The 25,364-nt window shown below is 41.1% G+C and overlaps 1 protein-coding gene across 2 annotated transcripts in view; it reads left to right on the top strand.

The window, feature by feature from the left end:
* The first annotated feature begins 4,461 nt into the window (after positions 1-4,461).
* NAMPT (nicotinamide phosphoribosyltransferase) overlaps positions 4,462-25,364 on the top strand; it is a 34,457-nt gene continuing 13,554 nt past the window's right edge. For both annotated transcript variants that reach the window (XM_054061513.1, XM_054061522.1), the window contains exons 1-7: positions 4,462-4,606; positions 17,167-17,323; positions 18,632-18,735; positions 21,374-21,502; positions 21,984-22,142; positions 22,508-22,644; positions 24,645-24,870. In XM_054061513.1, the coding sequence (XP_053917488.1) occupies positions 4,547-4,606; positions 17,167-17,323; positions 18,632-18,735; positions 21,374-21,502; positions 21,984-22,142; positions 22,508-22,644; positions 24,645-24,870 (972 nt within the window). In that variant the 5' untranslated portion in view covers positions 4,462-4,546. The remainder of the gene's footprint in view (positions 4,607-17,166; positions 17,324-18,631; positions 18,736-21,373; positions 21,503-21,983; positions 22,143-22,507; positions 22,645-24,644; positions 24,871-25,364) is intronic.

A 25,364-nucleotide genomic window follows, 5' to 3' on the forward strand; every position in this document is an offset into this window, starting at 1 on the left:
CTGTTGTTACTGTGCTTGTGCAGAGGCTCTGGTTTGAATCAGTCCTCATCACATTAGGCAATAAACAAGGGCATAACTAGAAATGGTCTCATTTCCAGAAGACTCACTATTTATTGTTTTACTCCGGAGCAGAAAAAACCTGATTCAATTACAAATGTTATCCTAGACAAATGGCAGTAAAATCTTCACATTACATCGTAACATCACAAATTCATCATGGGCCAAACACTGCTGAAGAAACTATTTAGAAGATCTTCTGAATCCTGAAATACATTTATTGGAAATATTTCAGTCTTCTTCCTCTAAAAGCCAGATGCATTCATTATCACGAACTCTACTTTATTTGTGCAAGCTGAGCCTCAGGACACGTGTTTTGGGAGGCAAAGAGAATACTTTTATGTTTACTTGATGTATAAGAAAAAGAAACACAGCTGTTTGGATGTTTGGGAACCTTGATAAGTGGGTCAAGCACAGGCGATCCAGTCAGCTCCAGTGATACAGGTGATTCATGTTAGCTCCCTTCTTGCACTGTATCCCACACTCCACAGCCATCACTTAACTGTCTGTAGAGGGTTATTTCAGTTGCACATAAATTGTGCCATGAACACACTCTGTATAAACCCAGAGGTTGTTAATACAAAGTTTATTGGCTCAGGACAGCACTGCACAAACAAGGTTAAACAGCTTCAGTGTCAATTCAGATCTGGAAGTGGATCAGCCATTTTTATATTATCTGGAAGATGAAGAATAATCTTTACTGATCCAAGCCAGCCCCACTCACTGTATAGCTGTACCATAGTACAAAACTAGGAAGGCTCAGAAGGGCAACACCAGCACCTTTAACTTCATGGAGCCATGTTAGATGCAAGCTCCTGTTCAGGAAAGTCCTTCTTGATCCAGGCTGGTGCTAGACAGATGCAGTCAAATATCCATGCACAATACTTACTTGTCATCCAGCTCATAAGGAATCTTAAGCACTGAAAAAAATGCAGCGCAGATCCAGCTGAGTGGCTCTTCATTGACGGAGCCTCAGGACTCAGCCACAGCTGGTGAACTGTGTTGACTCCACAGTGACTACGCAGAACCAGTCAGGCACCTCTCTAACACAGGAAACTTCAAGATGTCCCAGGGCATTCATCCATCTGTGTGACAGCATTTTCAAGTTATCTCAGCTTCACGTTAGCCTGAATGATGAAACCACTGAATTTCTGTTGTTCTTTGAAGAACACGCAAAAACCTCAGTACTGGTTATGCAATGCATGTCAAGAAATAAAAATTGACATGCTATGATACAAAGCCACAATTGTAATCTGAAATTCACCTCTCCCAAAAATCAAGGCAATAAGTCTCGCAGCATGCCTGGAAAGTTAGTAATCTAACACCCAGCATAAACATAGCATTGACTGCCGAAGATAAGACCTAATGACAGGATACAGTTCTTAGGAAGATATAAAGAAAAATTGACTTGCAGTGACTCACACTCAGAAGCATAAAACCTGAAAAACATTTGAAGGTTAGCTGGGCTGAGGTGTGAATCTTGCTGACCCAGGTCCTGCAGTCATATAAGCTATCTCTTGGAAGCTAGAGCTTAAACAAGAAATGCTATGCCATGAACTCAACAGAACTTCAGCAGGCAGATCATCAAGCAGTATCTCAACAGAATATTAGGGGGGTTTAAATATATGTACACACACAGAGACAAAATATCTAAATACCCAATGACATATAATCTAGTGTGACTGCTCACCAGAACAATCTGCCAACTCCTGTAAACAAACTCTTGCACTGGGTTTAACCTTGTCCTATATACTGCATAAATGAAGCAATTCCTCTTATTTTTCATACATATCATAGTCAGTTATTTATACAGTCTGCATAGCACATAATTTTTAAAGAGTATTTTGTGTCATGATTTAATCAGACTTCTACACAAGCCCTTGGATAAACTACAGGGGAGAAATGGTAGGCTTGCTTCATTCACCAAATATGATTTAAAATCATGTGTCAGGATTTTTTTATTCACTTCTGTGCAAAATAATCTACCTCTCCATGATTCTTTGTGAGTGGGATACCATTTAACAAGACTATTGATGGATACTATTTAGCAATGAGAATTAAATTATTGAGCCCACTAAAATCTACTTAGATGATCTTAACCAATTATGCACTGATTAACTCTGGAGTCCCAGCCAGGTATCCAAGGCGAAAGAATGCTACAAGAACACAGAGGAAACACTGTGATGCTGCAGAATGATGTAGGATGGGAGGCTTTAGGAAGGATAAAAGAAGATTTAGGAGACTTAGCCTTGGGGGAAAAAAAAAAAATCTACAGGCTCCACTCCGTTCTCCTCATAGATCCACAGCAAAGAATTGTATGCACTGAGGTGGAGAGTGACAGATGTCCAATAACTCCAGCAATACCAGCCTGGCTGTCATGCACTGAGGGACTTGTTGCCAATCATTGCAAGCTTAAACACCACCGTAAGCACCAGTTGCAGTAAAAAGCACAAAGGAGTACAGCTAAAATTCTGTTACTTTGCCAGCACACTTGAAGAGAAAAATAAGAGATAATATTGACATTTAATCTGTCAATATGTCTTGGAACTACCACCAAGATAAAGGGAGCACAGGGGATTAATTCAGACTCATAATTATTGACCAAAAGAACTAGAAACTCCTTAGAGGGAAAAATTCACCCTCTACGCATAACATGGCATATGCAGAAATTTCAGTCACACGGATCTTCTGTGCAACTGTGATGGGACTCTCACAGCTAGACATAATAAATATCAAGTTTTGCAACAGAGATAGAAGAGATGTAACGTAATAGCCATCTGAATTGGGCTGTCTTTGTATACCTCCTAAAACATCAGCCTGAGAACATATTGGCAGAATACCTTTTCTCCAAATACAGCAGCAGACTACATTATAGGCTTTATACACATAAAATACTTACCAGACACTTCTGTTATGCAGAATATCATTTATTATCAGAAATTCCCCAGCTTTCCTGTAGCACTTTCAGCTATTGGAAGGCCACTGTGAGATCTCCTCAGAGCCTTCTCTTCTCCAGGCTGAACAACCCCAACTCTCTCAGCCTGTCCTCATATGGGAGGTGCTCCAGGCCTCTGATCATCCTCATAGCCTCCTCTGGACCCATTCCAACATCTCTATATCCTTCTTATGTTGAGGACTCCAGAACTGTACACGATACTCCAGGTGGGATCTCACAAGAGAGGAACAGAAGGGCAGAATCACCTCCCTCGCTCTGCTCGCCACGCTTCTTTTGATGCAGCCCAGGATACAGTTGGCCTTCTGGGCTGCGAGCACACATTGCCGGCTCATGTCACCAACTGTGCTGACTCGGCAGGGCTGCTCTCAATCACATCATCCCCCATCCTGTATTGAAACTGTGGATTGCCCCAACCTGGGTGTAAGCCTTTGCATTTGGCCTTGTTGAACCTCATGAGGTTCACACAGGCCCACTTCTCCTGCTTATCCAGGTCCCGCTGGATGACATCTTGTCCTTCCCTTCACATAGGGCAAAGAGGAACGGTTTTAAGCTGAAAGAGGGGAGATTTAGCATAGGTATTAGGAAGAATTTTTTTTCCTGTGAGGATCGTGAGGCACTGGCACAGGTTGTCCAGGGAAGCTGTGGCTGCCCCGTCCCTCTAAGTGTTCCAGGCCAGGTTGGAGGAGGCTTTGAGACCCTGATCCAGTGGCAGGTGTCCCTGCCCATGGCGGGGGGGCTGGAACTGCGTGATCTTGGTTCCAATCCAACCCATTCTGTGACTGAATGAAAGCGGCGCTCCGGCTCCTCACAGGCCGAGCCAAGGACACCCGTGCTTCCGTGCACCGCGGGGTCACCCCATCCCACCACCCGCCTTTTCCCATAACCCAGGAGGCGTCGGGGAACCGAAACCAGAGCCACCCCCCCCTCCCGCCCCGCCAATCACGCCTCACCCCTCGCCCGCCAATCGCGAGGGAGCGCGCACGGGCCGTGCGGTGACGTCACCGGGGAGCCCCGCCCCCCCCGCCCGGCAGCGAGCGGCAGAGAACGTGCGGCACGGGGCGCCTCCACCCCTGCACGGCCCCGCCCGCGCAGTGACCTCACGGCCCTTCCCTCGGAGGCGGAGCCGCGCAGCCAATCAGCGGGGCAGGAGGGCGCAGCCACTCAGGGGGGGCGCGGGGTGCCCTGCAGCCAATCAATCAGCGGTGCGGGGACGGCGCAGCCAATCAGCGGGAGGCTGCGGCACAGCCAATCAGCTTGGCGGGAGGGCGCAGCCAGTCAGCCAGGAGGGGAGCAGCGCAGCCAATCAATCAGCAGTACAAGCAGCGTACAGCCAATCAGCGATTCGGGAGCCGCTCAGCCAATCAGCGTGGGAAAGAGGTGCAGCCAATCAGAGTGGGGGAGCTGCGCGGTTGGCCCCGCCCCCGCCGTAATACCTCTGGCCCCGCCCCCCCGCCCCGAGCGCCTGGCGGCGGCGGCGGCGGCGCAGCCCAGTCCTGTCCGTGCCGGCGGCGGCGCCTCCTCGGGCTTGACGATATGGAGTGCGCTGCGGCGGGGGCCGAGTTCAACATCCTCCTCGCCACCGACTCTTACAAGGTGGGGAGCGGGGCGGGGGGGCGCGTCGGCGGGAGCCCCGGACCCGCCGGGCCTGGCTGCACCGCGGGGCCCGGGCCGCGCCGCCCCCGGCCGGGACACCCCTCACACACCCCCTCCCCCCCGAGGCGTGGGAGCCCGCGGGCGGGCCGGGGGGCGGCGGGGGCGGCTCTCCCCAGCCCCGAGCCCGCACCCGCCCGGTGCCCGGGGTGCGGTTCTGGGCGAGAAAAGAAAGTGAAAGCAGTCGGGGGGCGAGGAGCGGGTCGGGCGCGGCGCCCCCCGCGCCTCCGGGCACGGCAACGGCCGCACGTGTGGCCGGCGGGAGGGCGGGACCCGGCGCGGCCCCTGCTATTGCCTTGTGGGGGGTTTCCGTGTCTCGTTTCTCCCGCTTTGTTCAACTCGGGCGGAGAAAGCGTGCCCGGTGCTGGCTGCCTGCAGGTTTGTGTCTGGGTGAGATGCGGGGTGCTCCGAGGAACCGGCTGACCCGAAATAGCGTCCTTTTTCGAGGCCACGTTGAATGGAGCTTTGAGCAGCCTGATCCAGTGGAAGGCGTCTCTGCCCGTGGCGAGGGGGTTGGAAGCGGATGATCTTTAAGGTTCCTTCCAACCCGGTCCTTTCTATGAATCTTTTCTACTCTGCTTAGTTTCCAGCCATTGCGCCGTTGGGTTTGGTAGGCAATGTGCTCATTCCGAGTAGAGAATCACTTCACAATTCCATTTTACTTGGAAATGCGTTGTTTGATAGCGCTGGCCAAGCAGGGGCGCGGTGTCCGTGCTCTGATACGGTGGTTTCTGACCCAGCAGCCCTGGACGTGCCTCCCAGCGTGAGGGTGGCCGGGCCCGGGTCCCGCTCTGCAGCGCTCTGTTAATGTCGGCGTGCACGGGTCCCAGTCAGGAGGCAGAGCCAGCGTGTGATTCCCTGCATCCTGCTCTACAGACGTGCCCTGTGTCTCTCAGGCTGAAAAACTAACTTTTTTTCCCTTCAGGAGGTGCATTGCAATGTCACAAAGGTTGTTAGTGTCTTAAATAAAACTACAGTAAAAGTCCTGATTTATCGTTATGAATCTCTTATTATGTTATAGCTCTTTAAAGATCTGATTGCTCGGATGTATTTCAGAGGGGAAGGTGCTTCTGGGTAGAAGAGTTGAAAAAAAGGAAATACGAGATTATGGGCAAGTCTTGTTACGGGCTAGCTGTCCCAGTAGAAGCCTCCATATGTGCTCCCATTGCTGACCTGTGCTGCCATATTTTTCCCAGCTCCTCAGTGGTGGCATTATTGTTACATGATGTTACGTAAAGATGCTCTTTGTGTAAAGAAATTCTTAACGTTCATTGTCACTGTTTGCAGGAAGGTGTGTTGAAAGATTGGAAGATGCTGATAAACCTTAGAGCAGCTCAGTCACAGCATCCTGACACTGCTGTTGAGAGCTCACAGAACTGCTTTGATTATGGACTTAATCTAGATACAGTTTATGTACTTGTTATTGAATGTAATTCAAGCATGGACAATCCACTTTTCTTCCACATCTGAGACTAATTACATTAAATACCATAGGTCTAGGGTTAAATTATATCTATTTTAAATTTAATTTGCACACTACTTTTCTTAAATTTACTGGATTTGCTCTAGGATCAGCATTAGTGAGGAGCACTGGAGTGACAGATGATCACTTTGCTTCTTATTTGTTTTCTGTTTCATTGGAAAGATGATTTGGTAACTCTCCAGGAGTGGTAGAAATCTTAAAGAGGTCAAGTAAAGGCCTGAGGTTTCTTCCAGTTTAAAACTGAATTTGGATGAAGTTTTCTGTGGCAGCTGGAGCATTTTGTATTACATTAAAAACAGTTGCAATTGTCTCCTTTGCTTTAGGATTTTTCAAATTGTCTCTCTTCATGTATGCTTTTTTCCAAATGTTAGGAACTCCTACGATGTCTCTGAACTATGCTTAAACAAGTAGCTTGTTTTATCTTGTTAGGTAATATGAGCAAACATCACTTATCTTCTCCCTGGATGATACTGAGATTTCCTAATCAATGAAGCACACTTAGTGAGAGCACTTTCAGTAACAATTGCACTAAAATATCTGGTAGTTTGCAACATCAAGCTTTTTACAGGAGTTACCAAACACTCTTACTAGCAATTAAAACAAAAAATGAGAGTTGACCTTGTGTGGTTTTCTGGTTTTGGGGTTTTGTTTTGTTTTTTTTTTTTAGATATTTCTGCTGTATCTACAATTCTAACATCTGTATGTGTGTGGTACTGTCTGTATATAACATTCAGATGCTAACAAAAAACACGTATCAGTCCTGAAGCTGACTTGATGATCCTATTGCAGTAGATGCTGATCCATACGAAGTAATGTTGGTGACAAAAGTCAGGTGGAAATGGCCAGCGCTGGAGGAGTGGGGGGAAGTGCAGACCTAAACAGTACAACCTTAGCTTAGGCAGTTGCCCATGAGTAAAAAGTTCTGGTATCTCACAGTCACATCTGTCACAACTCATTAGTTTGAGTGTTAGCTCCAGTGTCCCAGTTCTCTGTTGCTTCAGTTGGAAATTTAGAGTGGAGAGAAAATCGATTACTGATTTAGTACCTATAAAAATTCAGAAACAAACTAGGCAAAGATTTATCTATTGACAGTTAATCCAGCCCCTCCTCCCTCTAAACTGTTCCTGTCTGGGTGTATCATAGGATGTTTCCTTTTAAGTCATAGAAGTTTATCAAATATTCAGTTTCTAGATCTTAAAAACTGTTTTTGAAAAGTAGCTGTGTATCATGCTAGTTTCTAGTACACTCAAAATTTCTAGATGGGGATAGAGGCTTGCTACACACTGGACACAGTACTGAGCTTCCATTATGAACTGAGCTTTACTGAATTTAACAAGTGCTCCAGGTTTTTCAGGACAGGCTTCAAATTATCCGGTTTATCTCTAACCCCCATAACAAGATAAATGTTTTACATCGGTTAGATTTTTTTTTTTCTTCCTGCGTACTTCATTGCATTTTCTTAATCTTCTCCAAATCCCCCAACAGTATAATTCCTCATGTGTGCTGGGTATTACGTGCCTTCCCCTCAGAGTCTGGGTGTGGGCATATGGTGTGTGTAGTGGGTGTGCATCTTCTTGATAAGTAACAGTGACCTTTTAAATTCTTTGGATTGTAAGACTTTCAAGAGATTTCTGTTATGTGGTGTTATCTGGGGAACCTCTTTGTGTGAATGTCCACTATGGCAATGATGGTTTTAATGTTATAGTTCTCCACTAATGACTCAATGTTACTGAAAAAGGGAAGCATTTGATGTCAAAATCCATGTTGATAGAGAGCTGTAAGTGGGGGGATATCAGCAGGCTTCTTGGAGCTCACTGTTCATAATGCATGATGTCTTCCTCTTGTTTGTACCAACAAGTTCCTGCAATCTTGCCCCTCTACTACAATGGGGTTTCTGTCAACTCATTGCACTTCCCAAGCAAATGTCTATGCCCTTTAGTGCCTCATTCACCCGACGTTGTTGAAATAACACCTCTCCGGTTTCTTTCTCTTTGATTCCCAATGCTCTGTTTATTCCTGTGCTGGTTTTGGCTGGGGTGGAGTTAATTTTTCCATGGTAGCTAGTATGGGGCTATGTTTTGGATTTGTGCTAGAAACAGTGTTAGTAACACAGGGTTGTTTTAGCTCTTGCTGAGCACTGCTTACACAGAGTCAGGGCCTTTTCTACTCCTCGCATCACTGCACCAGCAAGTAGGCTGGGGATGCGCAAGAAGTTGGGAGGGGACACAGCTGGGACAGCTGATCTTAACTGACGGAAGGGATAATCCACACCATATGACATCCCACTCAGCAAAAAAATGCTGCAGAAAGAAGAAGGAAAGGAGGGACATTCAGAGTCATGGCATTTTGTTTTCGCAAGCAACCATTACATGTAATGGAGCCCTGCTTTCCTGGGGATGGCTGAACACCTGCCTGCCAGTGGGAAGTAGTGAATGAATTCCTTGTTTTGCTTTGCTTGTGTGTGCAACTTTAGCTTTGCCTATTAAACTGCCTTTATCTCAACTCACAAGTTTTATCACTTTTACTCTTCCAATTATGTCTCCCACCGTGGGGAGCAAGGGGAGTGAGCAGGCGGCTGTGTAGGGCTTAGTTGCCTGCTGGGATTAAACCGCAACGATTCCATATTTGTTTATTTCTGCACAGGCAAAAAGTTTTCCATGGTATATGTAGTTGAGTATATGTAGTTTAGCAGAGATGTTTTGTTCAGTAAGAAGATACCAGTGACTGGCGTATGCCAGGCCTGGGTTGGATGGACCATGAACTGCAAGTGGAGAAGGACTTTTAAAATGAGGAGCGAACCTTGTTCATTAAAGTAATAAGAGCTTATTTTGCTTTAACCAATGAAATGTTTTACTGTTGCTTGGAATGTTTCGTAATTAAGGTGATAGCTGTAATAAGCTGCCATGCAATTATCCCATAGGAGGAGCCAACTTGCTATCTAGATTGTAAATGAGATCTGTTTCAGAATTCACTTCTTCCTGGACACTTCAAGGAAGTCTAAAAGATTTTTAACTCTGTATGTCTTACATGTTGAATTCCAAGTATTAGTCACTTTGAATGACTTCTTTCACTCTGCATGGATGTAGGAGAGCCCTTATTTCTGAAGCACTTCACGTGAGTGTGTGTTTATTCTAGGCTCTGACAGCCTGTGTGTTCTTTATTTAGAAGGATAGAGGTCTGCAAGGAAAAGGCATGAATACTCTGTAGCTTGTAGGTTTTGACTAGTACTTAATGACTGCAAAATATTGTTTTCAGCCCATATATGTATACATATATTTATTTTTTTAATTAAAAATCTCATCGTGAGAGTGTGAATGTGTTCTCATCTCCTGTGGTTCTGTCAGTGGAAGAGCATTGGGATATTCTGGCGCAGCACTCCTCCTGAGAAGCAACCCTCGTGCTATCTGGTTTTGTTTTCTTCCAAGTTTTGATTTGCAGTCACACAGTCCTGTTACAAAACCCAGTTCATCATTGCTATAAAAGAACACTGCTGTACAGAATTCAACCAGTTTTTAAATGAATGGAAAGTAACCCCCTCAAGAGTCATTGCACCTTTTGTTGTTAAAAAGGTAAATTTTTTTTTTTTTTTTTTTTAGTAAGAAACAGGAAACTTGCAGCAGTATGTGAAGTCCTACAGCTGACTTCACAAATGTGTAAACAGTAAACATAAGGCATTTTGTCATCTTTGTTATGGTATACTTGGATGTGAAACAGGTGGAAGTTTTTAGTGGTAAAGAAATTTGCTGTTAAATGTTACCTTTTTGAAACATTGTATTTTCTCTGAGCTATTTAGAATACACTCAGTTCTACTGCTTAAACCTCACCTTGTTTTTTAAATGAGTGTAGACATGGTTGCTTACAGCATCTCTGCTGAAAATGTGCAGCTTCCATAGGAATTCAGTTGCTTGCATGTGCCCTCTTTAGTTTTCTTAGTACTGACTGATCTCTTACATTGTATATATTTTTTTTGCTCACCTCTGGTCCTTTGTCAATACACGTATAAGAGATGATGGATGAACAAGAATAGAGACATTAAAAGTGGTACAAGATCAGCCTTCAGTCATGCCCTGCATTAGTGTGTCCCTCTCATCTCATAAGAGCAGACATCCCCCAATACTTTCACTTTAGGCCTTAAACATTACCTTGATTTGTATTTGCTTCACCTACGCAGTGAACCAAAATAGTAAAGATCATACTTGACTACTAGATTTTATTTTTTTTTTTTGGTATTTGCTTGCAAGTGTCTTTGAATTTACCTGCTACTGTTGGATGCCCTCTTTGTTCACTTATTAAAGGTTGATTCTTTTGAGGTTTCCTCTTCTATTCAAATAAGCTTTTCATTTAAGCACCCTGACTTTTGGTTTAGTTTTCATTTCCACTTTTGTTTGTTGTGTGCATTCCTTTTGCAATTGCTTTGAAAGCTGCTAAAGCATCCTTGTTGAATATAACTGTTAGCCACAATTGTGGGGTTTTTTGCTGAAGGGGTCAGCGATACCTTATAACTACTGGTGGTTATGCCTCATCCCAGTGAAGTAGATCATCTGATAAAGCATTCCCTTCATTCCCAAGCACTGGTTCATCTCCTCATTGTCATTATCAATGTTGTTTTTGTTACAGGTTGTTGGCAACCTTTGCTTTTAACTGCTCCATTGGTTAAACCTCATAAAGGTTTAGATAAGGCAATCTTTCAAATCACAGCATCTTTCCACAGTATTTTCAAATAATATGTTACACCGCAACTAATGGGGACTGTAGAGGTGCTTCACAGAAGTCTCTGCAGAGTAAATGCCAGGCGCAGCACTGCGGTAAAGCCCTCTAACTCAGCAACTTGTGAAGGGGTGTGAGGATCCCCCAAATACGAGGTCCGACACAAAAACCCCAGAACTAACCGTATAGTTTGTGAACCGGGAGCGAGAGACAAGACTCAACGTGACTGCTTCACTCAAGTATGAGTAGACACATGTTCAGATTGAGACATTTTCTTACCCTGGATCAGAAAATGTTCATGTGAAAGAGTGAACAGCAAGTTAACATCAAGTTATTTGTGAAACTGAGGAAATGGAAATGGAAACTTTTCAGTTATTGACTAAGGCTATGGTGAAGAGTGCATGTCTCGTGCACGCGTTTTTGAATCATTGCTCAAAGGAACTCATATTTTGTCAGCAGATGCAATAACAAAAATGACAGAGATCCTCAACAGCCTTTCAGAAGATGCTCTGCAGAACTGCTTTCAATGTTGGCAGGATTGTGTGCAGCTATGTGTCAACTCGGAAGCGAACTGTTTTGAAGATGATGGTAGCTGATTATCTTAATTTGTTAAATAAAAAGCTACAGACACAGTCTTGTGGGGTTTTTTGTGTATCTCTTGTATCTCTTCTAGCATCAACAAGCCATGCTGACACTGACCCCACAACCATGGCTCCTGTTTTTACTTGTCACACAAAATGGGCTACAGTGAATGTTCACCTATATGGGAAATACTATAGCTCACTTCAACGTGGGAACAAGGCTTGCAGTGCATGGAGCAGCGTATACCCTGTGCCCTATGTTCATGCTGCAGACCTGAAGTGCTTGAGCTGAATGGCCCAGCTACTTGCTCCCAGGGCCATACTCTTTCTGATTTGTCTTCACCTCTTTCTCTGATTCTTCATGCTTCTGGCTGTGCAATGCCAGGGATTCAGTAGCTGGGTAGTTCTATACCCATTGTGCATTGAAGGTTTTTCAAAATAACTCCAGAAGGTTCAAATACTGTCTTAGTTGAACTGGCATAGAGTTACAGTTCATGCAAGGTCCCGCTGTGTATGTATTTGGGGGATGTTTTCTTCACTGTAGTCGGGGCTTAGCAGCATCTTTCTGATGGACCATGTTAGTACCCATCTGACCTAGCTGAGCCACAGGAATAAACCGCCAGTGCAGAAGTGGCCATGCCTGACTTCTCTACTCATGTCAGACCTGGGCATCTCCTGTTTTCAAACCGTTGAGTTATATAGACTTAAATAACCATTTAAAGTAATTTCATTGCAATCTCTTGTCCAACAAAGCTTGTAAGTAAGATCATTTGGCTTTTATGCAAAATAAAAATATAAAAATGCAGCCTTTACCTCAGTTGACCCTATTTTGTGATGAATATCTGTTAATTCCTTTTTCTTATAATTTAACTTAATATTTGGGGGTTTTTTGATGGCTGATCTAAATTCAATTTGTGCTTCGTGGTTTCTCTCAAATGGCTGCCTTGATTTAGTCAAGTAGATGTAGTCCTTGTGGAGGTATTCTTTGCTTAGAATCTACCTTTATTTGGATTAAATTTAATAAGGAGCTATCACAACTGGAATAAAAGTGCTCTATTTCAGTCATAATACATAACCATAGATGGTTATTCCAAGGGCGTTTGTCATACTTTTTGTAGGCAAAATCTAAACCACAGCCTTTGAACTAAATATCAAAAGGCTTTTGAAGATATTTTGGGGTTTTGTTTTCTTACAAGGGTCTCATAATCCCAGTTGGGGCTTTTGTTTGTTTGGTTATTTTGGTGGAGGGAGGAGGGGAGGTTCTGTAGAGAAGGGGTTCCTTTTGTCTTTACAGTCACTCCTGCTTATCAAGAGCCCGTCCATACACGTGCTGCTTCTGTCATTCTTGATCCGATAGCATACCTTTACCAACACTGTCTACATCTGTAAGTCACTTAAAATATATTTCAAATATTATGCCTTGTCACTGCTTGTTTCTTCCACTCCTCTTAGAATACAGAAAGATGCAGAACCTCATCTAACTACAAGGAAAGCTCAGGCATTTTTTGAAGCAGTTTTCACTGTCCAAGTGCTGTGCTGGTTGGTTGATTGTCAGTGGCGTTCTTTGTGTCTTCTGTGAACTGTTCCTGCTTTCTGCAGCTTCATCAGTTTTCAGATTGTTTTTATACCGCCAGTCATTGCAATGTGTACCAAACCTCCTGATCACTATGGTGCATGGGTTTTATTTCTCTGTGTCCTAGCAGTCCAGCTAATGGTTGGAGCTGCCATGATGTTTTGTGGGCAGATGCTTCTACCTTGGTATGGTGCCCTGCCCAAGAGCTTGGCAGCAAACCAGAGGGCCAGATAAGTGAACAGAGGCTATACGTCTTGCACTTCCCTCCTCACATACCCAGACAGCATGCTTGGAGTAAGAAGCAGCTGGAAAGTTTGGTACTTTAGGACTGTGATCATATCTTTGAATACGGAGTATTCTATGAGGAGCCTTGCAGGCAGCCAAAGGGTTTCAGCGTTATAGATAAAACTAATAGCATCGTGAAATGTCAAAGGAAGCACAAGCTATTTAAAATTGCAGATATAAATACTGCTTAGATGTAAATATCTTAATTGCCAGGAATGTGTATTTTTCACTGTATAAATAAGATTCTAGTAAGTGAAGGATATAATTGAATCTTACACATATAACTGATGTAAAATTAGCTCATTATCTCTTTCAAGTGCTTCAAGCAATTTAAGTGATAAATTAACATGTCTGTCATATGCAAAACTTTTGTTTAGTTTTGAATACTCAGAAATAACTTTTCTGGGCACTAGCAGGTATATATTTGCAGGCTAAGATCCAATCTAACATAAAATATAGTTAAACCTGTGATTTAATGTTTAAGGAACTTGAGTGGGGGTTTTTCCCAGGTTGAAAATGCCAGCAAGGTAGTCTACAGGAGCTATTTCCCCAGGTATGCTATGTAAAGGATAAATCTGGCTGCTAGCATTCCAGCCCATTTTCAACCTTCAAGTTTTGATTTCCAGGCAGAGCACTGTGTTTTGTGATCATGCTTCAAAGCAGAGCCAGAATGGGAAGTCCCTAAAAAAGCCCTGTATGTAAATGCAACAGAGAAAGGTGACACCAACTCAAGTGTGTGCAATGTACACCTTAAACTAATTTCGGGCCTGTAACTCATAGAATCATCGAATCACTAGGTTGGAAAGGATGCACTGGATCATCGAGTCCAACAATTCTTATCAATCCCTAAACCATTGCCCCTCAGCACCTCATCCACCTGTCCCTTAAACACCTCCAGGGAAGGTGACTCAACCCCCTCCCTGGGCAGCCTGTTCCAGTGCCCAATGACCCTTTCCGTGAAAAATTTTTTCCTCATGTCCAGCCTGAACCTCCCCTGGTGGAGCTTGAGGCCATTCCCCTTTGTCCTGTCCCCTGTCACTGGGGAGAAGAGGCCAACTCCCTCCTCTTCACAACCTCCTTTCAGGTAGCTGTAGAGAGCAATAAGGTCTCCTCCCCTCAGCTTCCTCTTCTCCAGGCTAAAGAACACCAGCTCCTCAGCTCTCTTTCATTTGACACAGAGAAGCATTTAGCTGGAGGAGATGTCTTTGAATGGCAAAAGCGAAATATCTTCTTAAAGATGGTAACCAAAGATCTCATGAGCTTTTGTTATGATGCAGGTACTGGCTTCAGCAACCTGCCTGTAGTTAGTGAGTGGGATAGTTAAACTTTTTTTAAGAAACCTAAGTAGGCTGTCTCAAACCGGTGCATGTTGTCTTTGTTTTGCTTGAGAATGGAACAGCAGCATTACATTGTTTTGCTCTAAAGCCTGTCACAAGGAATTCAGATACTGGTTTGGGGAATTGTTTCTGGGATGTCTGCTATGTACGTTTTAAGCTGGTGGGCTCTGTGTTGAGCGTTTACTCTAAAATCCTGAACATGTAGCATACCAATAGGATGAAGCAAGGTGATATAGTCAAACCATAAAGAAGTGCTGACTTAATGTCCAGTCCCAGTCATAAAAAAGAGCAAAATTGTTCATGCAGTTGCTGTAAGTTGCCTAAGTGGCAGCAGGCAGAGCAAGGAGTTTCTGCTTGCTGTGCCTTAAAGTAAATGAACCTTCTAATGATTCATTATATATGCTTTTTTTCAGAGTCCGTTTAATATAATTTTTTGTAAGGGAGTTGTGTGTGTTCATATTTGCATTATTTAGAAACGCATGCCAAATGGAGCATATTTTTGGCTGCCGCACAGTAAGGCGGGGGGAAGGTCATGGCATGGGGTGTTCTGTTGGTATTGTTTGGATTTTGTTTTTTTTTTCTTTTAAACATGATGATAACCTGAAAAGTGTGTTCTGTGAGCTGGCAGTGTGATTTACTTTTTCAAAAGTTCTGCATAGAACTAGGAAAGGTCATATTATGGTTTGTGGAGTGGGACATATCTTAATAGTTCAAGCTAAATCTAAAAGCCAGGTTTTGTCATTGGATCTAACATTGCTACTCTTCTCACACATTCTACTTTTGAGTGGCTTTGGAATCGGAGCAAAATAGGCTTGTGCTCCATTAAATGCCTGTGTTACAATGCTTTGTTTGGAGTAAAGGCAGAAAACTTGCAATGACAAGCTTGGCTTTTATTTGATTGACCTTGAAAACTTCATATAAGTAAAGATAATGGAAAGATCTGAAAATTGACCTTTCGTTATTTGCATGTTGCCTTGCAGCATTGGAAACGCAGCCATGGCAGCGTTGTGCTTGTATAGGAGAACTGAAAGATTCAGTTGAGCAGTCTAGTTCATCGTCCCAGCTGAGTGACAAACTAAACATAAATGGCATTGGAGAGGAAAAGGGAAACTGTGTTTTTAAAATCCTTTAATATACAGTATTAGCAGTACAGGTAAGGGAAACACGCAAATATTTTATTTTGAAAGGGTCAGAGGCACATTTAAAAAAAATAGGACCATAAGAAGTAGCAAAACTATTCCAATTCCTTGTGATATTAGAAACAAAAACTTTTAAGGTGATTTGGAGTAACAGGTAACAGCAAGAAACTTCTAATGAACTTATGCTCTAACCTATAAATCTGGATTTGTGAGAAATTCAGACACAACTTTCACACCTCTTTGAGTTTTGTAGTGATGTATAGCAGTGCTTTACTGGGCTGTAGGGACAGTTTTCCATTATGGAATGTATAGGCTTGTTCACAGACTTTTCTTTTTGTCATAATTTAAGAAAACTATTCATAGCTTCACCTTTGGGAATGCCTTAAGCTGATTTGTGTGTCCTGTAATTCAAACATTGAGAGTATGAACTTTGTCATTGTGTATTCTTTGTTTAATATAGAATTACGAATTTTGCATGCAGTTTGCTTTTTACATGTTAGGATATTTTTTGCAGGTTTAAGTTATTAATGTTTAGAGTATATTTGTTTGAAATGATACATTACTCAAAGTAAATTTCTGGGTAGGTTTACTATCAGAAGTTAAAACAAACTGTTATAATGCTGGATTTAACCTTATGCTCATATGACAAATTTACATGTAGTACGTACTTTCAGACTGCAAGTTTTCATGCTTCCTTTATGCTGAACATGAACTTTCTCAAAGATTGGAAGAAAGTCTGTTTAGTAAGCTTTGTGTGGAGGTGCAAACCTCAGCTAGAATTTACCACCTTTACCCACAGTAACAGGTTGGTAAACTGGCTTTGACATAATCTGGACTTGAGAAGCCCACTCTTCTCATGGTGAATGAGACACTTGAGTAAGGGCCATTGTTGATGCCTTCTTGAGTGTGAACAACTTTTATTTGAACTATATGGTTATAGCCCTTAAAACTTCAATCAAATACAGCTAGTACCTCCACTTTGGTCGTGGTAGACAACTTTGTGCTTCCTGTAGCTAGTAGGTTTGTCCAAAGTGTGGGAGAGGAAAAACTGAGCCTGCACACTCATGCTTTGTGGTGCTCCGACAGTCCTAGCTAGTGTCTTTCTCAGTTGATGAAAGCATAGTAGGGGAGCGGAAGACCTGACCACCATGATTAGTTTGGGGTACAGGCTTGCCACAGAAGCAAAGAGTAAGGCAGGGAGGACTCTTTTTCTGAACTGAGAATTGAAGGCAGCTAAAAAAGGGGAAATCCCCTAAATACTTATTGTGTAGAATGTAGTTGGATGAATAATAATAGTCCGGAAGAGTTGGAGTTACTCTAAGCTTTAACTTACAATATTATTTCTCTTGTGCTTTGTAGTGATATTTTGTGCTCTTACTGAAGTTTTTCTTAATGTAGGTTACACACTACAAGCAATATCCACCTAATACAAGCAAAGTATATTCCTACTTTGAATGTCGTGAAAAGAAGACTGAAAATTCCAAATTAAGGAAAGTGAAATATGAAGAAACTGTTTTTTATGGTTTGCAGTACATTCTGAATAAATACTTAAAAGGTAACTGTCTCAAATTCCAGTAAAAAATTGCCTGTAAATAAATATCTTAATTTTTCTCAAGCCTTGCTTGAGTTTTATATTTGAAACAATTCCAGGTTATCTTGGTACAGTGCAGGTAGTGACATGCATAAGATCTTATTTATGTGATTCTGAAAATGAAATGTCAATAACATGACATTTAGAAGGATGGACTTCTTTATTCAGATACCTCTCTACTAGTAGTTTCTTTATACCAGTGGTTTATTAAAAATGAAGAGGTGTTCATATCCCAACTTCAGTGGGCTAAACTGAAATGAATAGAAATAGAGAGAGACTGCATAGAATCACAAGAAAGTAGATCTGACAGAAAATACATTTTGAAAATAAACTTTAGTCTGTATTTGCTGTTTTATTTACTATGTAAGCTAATAATGGTTTTGATTTCCTTTAAATTTTGGTTGCCACTCAGCTTACATCACTGAATATGGCGGCTATGCGTGAAAGTGTTTTTAGTATTGACAATTTTAAGAGTAACATCTGAAAATCACTAGATGCTATGTAGAATTTTGTTTTCATTTTTTGTATTATGTGCAATTATCACCTGTTCTGACCTGACTGGATGTTGCCTTCTGCCAAGCTTTCAAAGGAAAACTTTAGTCATATGGCTTACAGGTCTTTGTCTTGATCCAGAATCCATAAATATCTCTGCCAATTCTGCCAAAGACTGTATTTCCACCATAACCAAAACACATGATAATCTTGTTTCTTCTCACTTTAGCAATCTGAGGATTGTTCTCCAGTGTTTCCAGTAGATGGCTGCTCCTAAAGCAGTAGCAATGCTTATTCAAATAATGTGGTTAGTCTGTCAGTGCCTATCGCAGAAGTGGTTAATCAAAGACTGGTTGTAAAACCTCTCCATGAGGATTCTCCCTGGAGCAGCATAGCTTAACCCATGTGCTGGTCTGGTTGTCTTGTTGAGTGTGCCAACTTGCACAATCATCACAATCCTCTGGGAAAAGCACTGCTACTAAAACTCTTGATAGGCTATCAACCATCATATGAGAGCAACAATCTCAAATTGTTCCCAAGTCACATGCAAACCACAAGTGTGTTTTATCCTGCTGGTTTCTTGAGCATCCTAATCTATATAATAAATGAAAGTAAAATTTGGTTTTAACATAGATAGTATACTGCCATTGACATTTTCTCCATGTCTTTGTTGGAAGCAAAGTGCCTTTTCTGTGTCTGAACCTTGTTGTTATTTATCATTTTTTATACATTGATGAATTTCATAAATTTCTAAGCTTTCGTCTGTTTCTGAAACCACAGGTAAAGTGGTGACCAAAGAGAAAATCAAGGAAGCCAAAGAAGTATATAGGGAGCATTTTCAAGATGATGTCTTCAACGAAAAGGGATGGAACTATATTCTGGAGGTAAAAATTTATGAAAACAATATGAGATCATCATGAAAGATTTATGAATCAACTGTAGAACGAACACAGCAGTCTTTTTTTTTAACCATGATAGTAAAGACTGGATCAATTTAGCGTTTTGTGTTTAGTGTATAGGGAGTAGCAGCTGTCAAAGAATAATCATATAATTGTAATTCCTTAGAGAAAAGTAATTTCATCCTTTCAGATGCCAAATACAGCTTTGCAGGTAATAAGAATTTATGGCTGCCAGCTTGTGTAAGTGAGGGCTCGTTGGCAAGTCTCCATATAGAATATAGTGCTTAGCGGTTCCTTGCATCATTGATAGTGCTTTCTGTAACTAATCTTAACCATTTTGATTATAATGCAGAAAGCATTACAACTTCTGTCATATGTAAATAGTTCCAGAAAATACATGGTTTTATTATTTCCTAAATGTTTGAGTCAAATTTCGTGTTATTATGAAATACAAGGTTTGAGCACTTCTGACACACAAGTCCTTCCAAATTCAATTCTTTCCACAATTATCCTCTTACTCTTTTATTTATAAAGGTGTCAGTCTTCAAATAATTGCAAAAATCTCTTCTCTGCAAAAGCAGCAGATTCCGACTAATAGCATTGATCAGAGTTGTTCTAATCTCTGCAGATTAATTAAATGCTGAGCTTCATTGTGGGCTCTGATGGATGGATGTGTTTAGCATTTGAAAACACAATTTTTAGTTCTTTCCATTTCTTCTTCTGTGAATACCCTGACTATGTATTTTATGGTGGCATCTGTCTGTGAAAATGTCTGTATGTTATCATGCAAGGAGGGTGGATCATAAGGTGTGCAAGGGAAAAATGATTTTCAACTAAGTGTTTAAAATGGTAGCAAGGTAAATAACCCCCCCTGTTTTCTAAGAGGGAGTTACAGAGCAGTTTGTAGAGAACTTGCATCCATCTGAAATAACTACAGATGTGAATTCGATCTGTATTTGTGTTTAAGCTACATGATACATTGTGAACTGCTCTCATCTGTATTTAAAGTAATCTTGATCCCTCTTTGGCTAAACTGAATTAATACGCTGTTAATGCTGCATGTCTGTCCACACTGCGTTTCCACATGGTTTAACTAATCCAGTTCCAGTGCTTACTTTTGGTTTAGTCTTAATCTTAGATGCTGGTGACTCACAAACTGGAAGTGTGTGTACCATTTAGGTCTTTGTATGCCTTTATATGCACACAGAGACCCTGCTTCTGCTCACTGAATTCTGACATATGTATTCACATACCGAACGTGATACCCAACATGTTGTGTTAGGTAAAGCAGAGGGAGAAATGGCTCTATGAGTGAAATGCCCAAATGAATTTGAAATGTACACGCATGAGTTTGTACAGAGAGTAAACGAATGAGTGAATACTGATAGGGTGAAGGGGTGGGAGGGGGAATGGACTGTAGAGAACACGGGCATAGTGTAAAGACTGGAAGTGGGCAGGAATTGATGATGAGTGATAGAGATGTAAGCCCTGAATTGTACAAGTTGATTGTATCTAAAAATTTTGGAAATGTATTTTGAGCATATTTTTTTTTTCCCATAGACAGAATCAAGAGCTGTTTTGTTTGGTTTTTTTCACTTAACTACGCTTGTCTTCATTGAATCATAAATGAATTATTTTGGTCCATTTTGAAGGCTTTGTTGTCCTTTGTTAATCCAGAAAGACATCTCTAAGCCTGACAACTAAACCTGGTGTGCTATACAAACTAAACCTGGTGTGCTATACAAACAGTTTGCTTCAGCATACTCCCCTTTGGAAGAAACTTTTAAACCGTAGTGTAGAAGAGACTTCTGATGTGTTTTGGGCACTGGAGAATATGTTTTGATGCTACTTAGGAAATTCTGTAATTTTTCTGAATTGATGTAATATTTGTTGCCTTTAAAGAATATCTGATGGGAAGCTTTTTGTCAGAAAATATTTGTTCCAGTAGTGTCACTTTATCTTGCAAAAGTCTTTCAGAAAATTATAGTTTCTTAGAGTTGCTGTTTGCAAATTACTCTTTTTAAAAAGCATATTTCACACAGTGCTTGGTCCAGGGATGAAAGGCAAAAGACAAAAGAATGACACTTCAAGAATAGATTTCATGTTTAGTGAATAATCAAGATGATAAATATTCTTTAAAATAGATCCTGCTCCAATAAATAAACAAATCGCACATCTATACTAAGCAAAGCTAGAGATTTTTTCAAAGGCCTAGGTAACAGTGGAACTGTATTTAGTTTACTTCATGGGAAAGCAGTGAAAACTGAGTAGTAAATATTTATTGTTCTCTGGGTAGAAACTATGTATTTTTATAGAATATTTAAGCCTTCCTGACTCATTTTGCGCAAGGAATACTGCTGATAAATCATCCTGTGGTTTGATAAAGAGGCTTTTTTTTTAGGTTTACAGGATCATCTCCCTTTTTTGATGAGTGTGGATTTTTTTTATTATTTATTTCGGCTGGTGGGTGGGCAACCAAGCCAAATTATTTTTAGTGTTGAAAGAAATTAAGAAAGCTTTATCAATAAACTTGCAGCCTGACTTTTATCCGCTGCAGTCAAATAAAGGAGAGGTAGGCCCTAATCTTTCCTGTTGTCTAACAATATTACTGTTTCTTACACAGAAATATGATGGCCATCTTCCTATAGAAATAAAGGCTGTTCCTGAGGGCTCTGTAATTCCCAGAGGAAATGTTCTTTTCACAGTAGAAAACACAGATCCAGAGTGCTACTGGCTCACAAATTGGATTGAGGTCAGTTTTGGAAAATTAACATGCTTTTTCTAAGTAAATACTAATGCATTTAAATTAAAGGTTGAATTGGTTTAAGAGGAATCTCTGGCAGCTTTCATTTTCTGTTTTTAACTAAGACTGGGTTTGGGTTTTTTTAAGTGCTCTTACAGAGACCTCTTCACCCTTCCTGGCAAGAGATTCTAATAATTTTACAGGAAGTTCACAACAGTACTGTTATCTACAAGGAAAGGAGGATGAGGGGGAACGGTGTATCTGTAGCTTGGGAATGATAACTCCTCCAGTGGTCAATACCTGGCCTACCTTGTAAAGGTATTATAAAGGCTGATTACTTTAGCCCTAAAGCAAACTGTTGGAGGCATCAGTACTTTCTGATTGGGCAATGAGAACAAATAGACCTTTTTGTGCCTGATTAAGTGCCGAGTGGGGATTTCTGAAGTTCTAAGCAAACATACACCTAATAATGTAATGGGTTTTGTTTCAGACTATTCTTGTGCAGTCATGGTATCCAATCACTGTGGCTACAAACTCTAGAGAGCAGAAAAAGATTTTGGCCAAATATTTGCTAGAGACTTCTGGCAGCTTAGAAGGACTGGAGTATAAACTGCATGACTTCGGCTACAGAGGAGTTTCTTCACAAGAGGTAATACTACTTCTCTAATAATTGGAAAAGTCTAATCATTCTTAACTGTGAAGGATTGTAGCATCTATCTGTTAACAGTTGTGTCGCTGTTCGGCGGTGAAGTTGTCAATGCGTAGAGCACTGTGCTTGAACTCACTGTTGGAGGTGGGAGATCTGAGGTGGAGGGGTGGGTACTGAACTGTGAGCACTACACTGGGAGAGCTTTTTTCTATGTGGCAGCCGCTTTTCCTGTGTAAAGGCGTGAAGAGGGTTTTAGTGAAATGGGAACCGAGTCAGAGTTTTGCTGTTACAAACCAGTAAGTGGTGACTGACTGGATTTAGGCTTGCATATTTAGTATGGCAGCTGAAAGTTGCATCTCTTTCAGACTGCAGGAATAGGAGCTTCAGCTCATTTGGTGAACTTCAAAGGAACAGACACTGTAGCAGGAATTGCGTTAATTAAAAAGTACTATGGTACAAAAGATCCGGTTCCAGGATATTCTGTTCCAGCTGCTGAACACAGGTAGGATATTTGGCTATTAACGTCTTTTAAAAAATAGCTTTAAAAAATGGACTTTTTTCTTATCCATTTTTGTATATAGAAATATTAAGCTGTTTCACTTTTATCATACAGTATTAGCCATGAGTGATCAAGCTGTTGAGGCTGAAGTTCAATACTGATGCCTCTGTATGTTCCAGGGACAACAGTGGCATGGTAGTTCTTAACTGTAAATGTGTTTTAAATATTTTTTAACTATTACTTTCTTATAAGGGTCTAAGTAATTTTGTATCATTCTTTTTAGAATGGACTTGAAGACTTAGAGGTTAAAGTAGATACTGAGGCTCCACATTATGAACTTCTAAATTTTGTTTTAAACATGAAATCATAAAATGAAAAACCTTGTAAGCTGCAATTCTTTACTCTCCCCCATCACGTTCTCCCCTCAAAAGAGGCGGTTGCCCTAAAGCTTCCTATCAGCATAACTAATTCAGCCAATTGTAAATCCTTGATCTCTCACTAAGAATTGTGAATGAGTTTTTGAGAGCAAGGAACTGATCTTATTTGACATTTGAGATGAAGAGCTCTCATTTTTTATATCCAAATCCCGTGCAAGGTCAGGAGTGAATGCAAATCGTTGGAGTTCACTTGCATGTCTGCGAACTGAAATAAGCAGAATATAAAGGAAGAGACAGTTGTGTTTTTTCTTATCAGTTACAAAATGTAGTGCTTTTAAATAGTGAGTACTTCCACTTAGGATTGCAAGACAGATAATGCAAAGGCTTACATGAGTAACCCTCATAGAAGGCTTATCTCTAAAGGAGTTGCTGCTTCATATAACTTCCTGGACTGTTGCTGTTGCACTTCCCTAGAACTCCTGCTTGATCAGCGGGAGTGAGAGATTTTGTCTGAAGTGTCATGTCTTAGCTTAGCTTAATACTACGGTTAAATCCAAGCAACTGTAAAATGCTTTAATGAAAGCAAACACATGAAGTTTAAAGAATAAGCATGTTTTACACAGTGTGTTGAACTGATGGTATGAAAGCAGACAGCTGAAACTGCCCTGGTTAAAGCTTGAGTTGCTAAAGGTCAACTGCAGTCAACCTCTCCTATGTAATACACAAAAAGGGTCTCATGCAAGAATCATGATTTTTTCCAGAATTGTTCTACTGCTCCAACGTGGGCTTGTTGTGAGTGTGGTGCTCACCTCTGGTATCCCACCAGGGCTGTGCCTTGGACTGCCTCAACTTTAAAACAAATCTTGTTTTGTCTTTTCAGTACTGTAAGCTGGGACTCGTCCCCACGGAAGTTAATGCAACCATTTTATAGTAAAAATTCAATTGCCAGTAGCTTTTACTGCACAGCTATGCTTTGCATGAGAACATTTTAACGTGTTAATACACAAGTTAAGTCAGTTATGTCATCTGACCTGTGGCAGCCACTGCAGATCAACTGGCATTCAATAACCTATTACCTCTCTTAGCAACTCTGGTTTATGTGCTTGCCTGTACCCTTGTACCAAGGATAATGCCCTGAGGTTCCTCTTGAAGAATGTTTGTGTGAGTGAATGTAATGGTTTCAAATTACTATTAATGAAAAAAAAAATTGTATTTTCTTCCAAGACTTTGCTAACATATGCTGCTAGTTCTCTACTTCACATTTTATAGTCTGAAGTTGCCAGAGCAGGTGTTCTGTTCTTGCATCTGTAGTTCTCTATCTGAATTTCAGATTAAAAAGGGAAACTCTTACAAATGTTAAATAAATAAATAAAACCACATTTACATGTGAAAGAAGTTTCACGTGTCAAGTGTTTGTCAAGTTGCCAAAGGTAAAACGAGAGTGCTGTTTATTTGGTACATAGTACGTTTACTATCCATGCAGCACAGACCTGATAAGCACATAGTTTATTCTGTCTTGTAATCGTATTGCCTGCTGTTATCTTGAACTGTTAGTGGTAGGAAATACAGAATGTGTAATTTAACATAAATGCTGCTCTAATGTGGATTTTTCAAATGACTTTACAGTACCATAACAGCTTGGGGAAAAGATCACGAAAAAGATGCTTTTGAACACATAGTGACACAGTTTTCTTCAGTGCCTGTATCCGTGGTTAGTGACAGCTACGACATTTACAATGCTTGTGAAAAAATATGGGGTGATGACTTAAGGCATATAATTGAAGCCCGAAGTCCGGAGGCACCGCTTATTATTAGACCTGATTCTGGGAATCCACTTGACACTGTTTTAAAGGTAATCCCCTCGTGAAGTCATTTGTATACAACATTGGGAAGGGCAATTGTTTTGTACATAGTTTTCTAACCTGATATGCATAGTATATAGTTGATGCTGGGTAATTTGGACCTATGAAAAATGTAAACATTTACCTCATCTCAGTATAGATACAGAAACTCGTTTGCAGTCTGATTAGTTTAATCTTTTTGTCAAGCCCGTTCTTGCATACTGTTCCTTGAAGCTTTTACAATAGTTAGTGGGTTTGCTGGTCTAAGGATGGTGGAATGACTATAAAGAGAAATTTCCATCTCTTAATAACAACTAAAATGAGAAACAACTTGAGTATTAATAAATGCCAGGTCAATAAGACTTCTGTACCACTGGTAGTGGTTTTATGCTACCAGTCTACAGATTTAGTGTTCTTCTTTTTATAAGATGTGCATTTAAATCAGTGGCACATGACCTCCGAGTTGAAAAATGCTTCTTTCCTTGCAGCTCTTTAGGGAGCATAA

The sequence above is a fragment of the Cuculus canorus genome, chromosome 1 (genome assembly GCF_017976375.1).
Source record: "Cuculus canorus isolate bCucCan1 chromosome 1, bCucCan1.pri, whole genome shotgun sequence".
Taxonomy (NCBI): domain Eukaryota; kingdom Metazoa; phylum Chordata; class Aves; order Cuculiformes; family Cuculidae; genus Cuculus; species Cuculus canorus.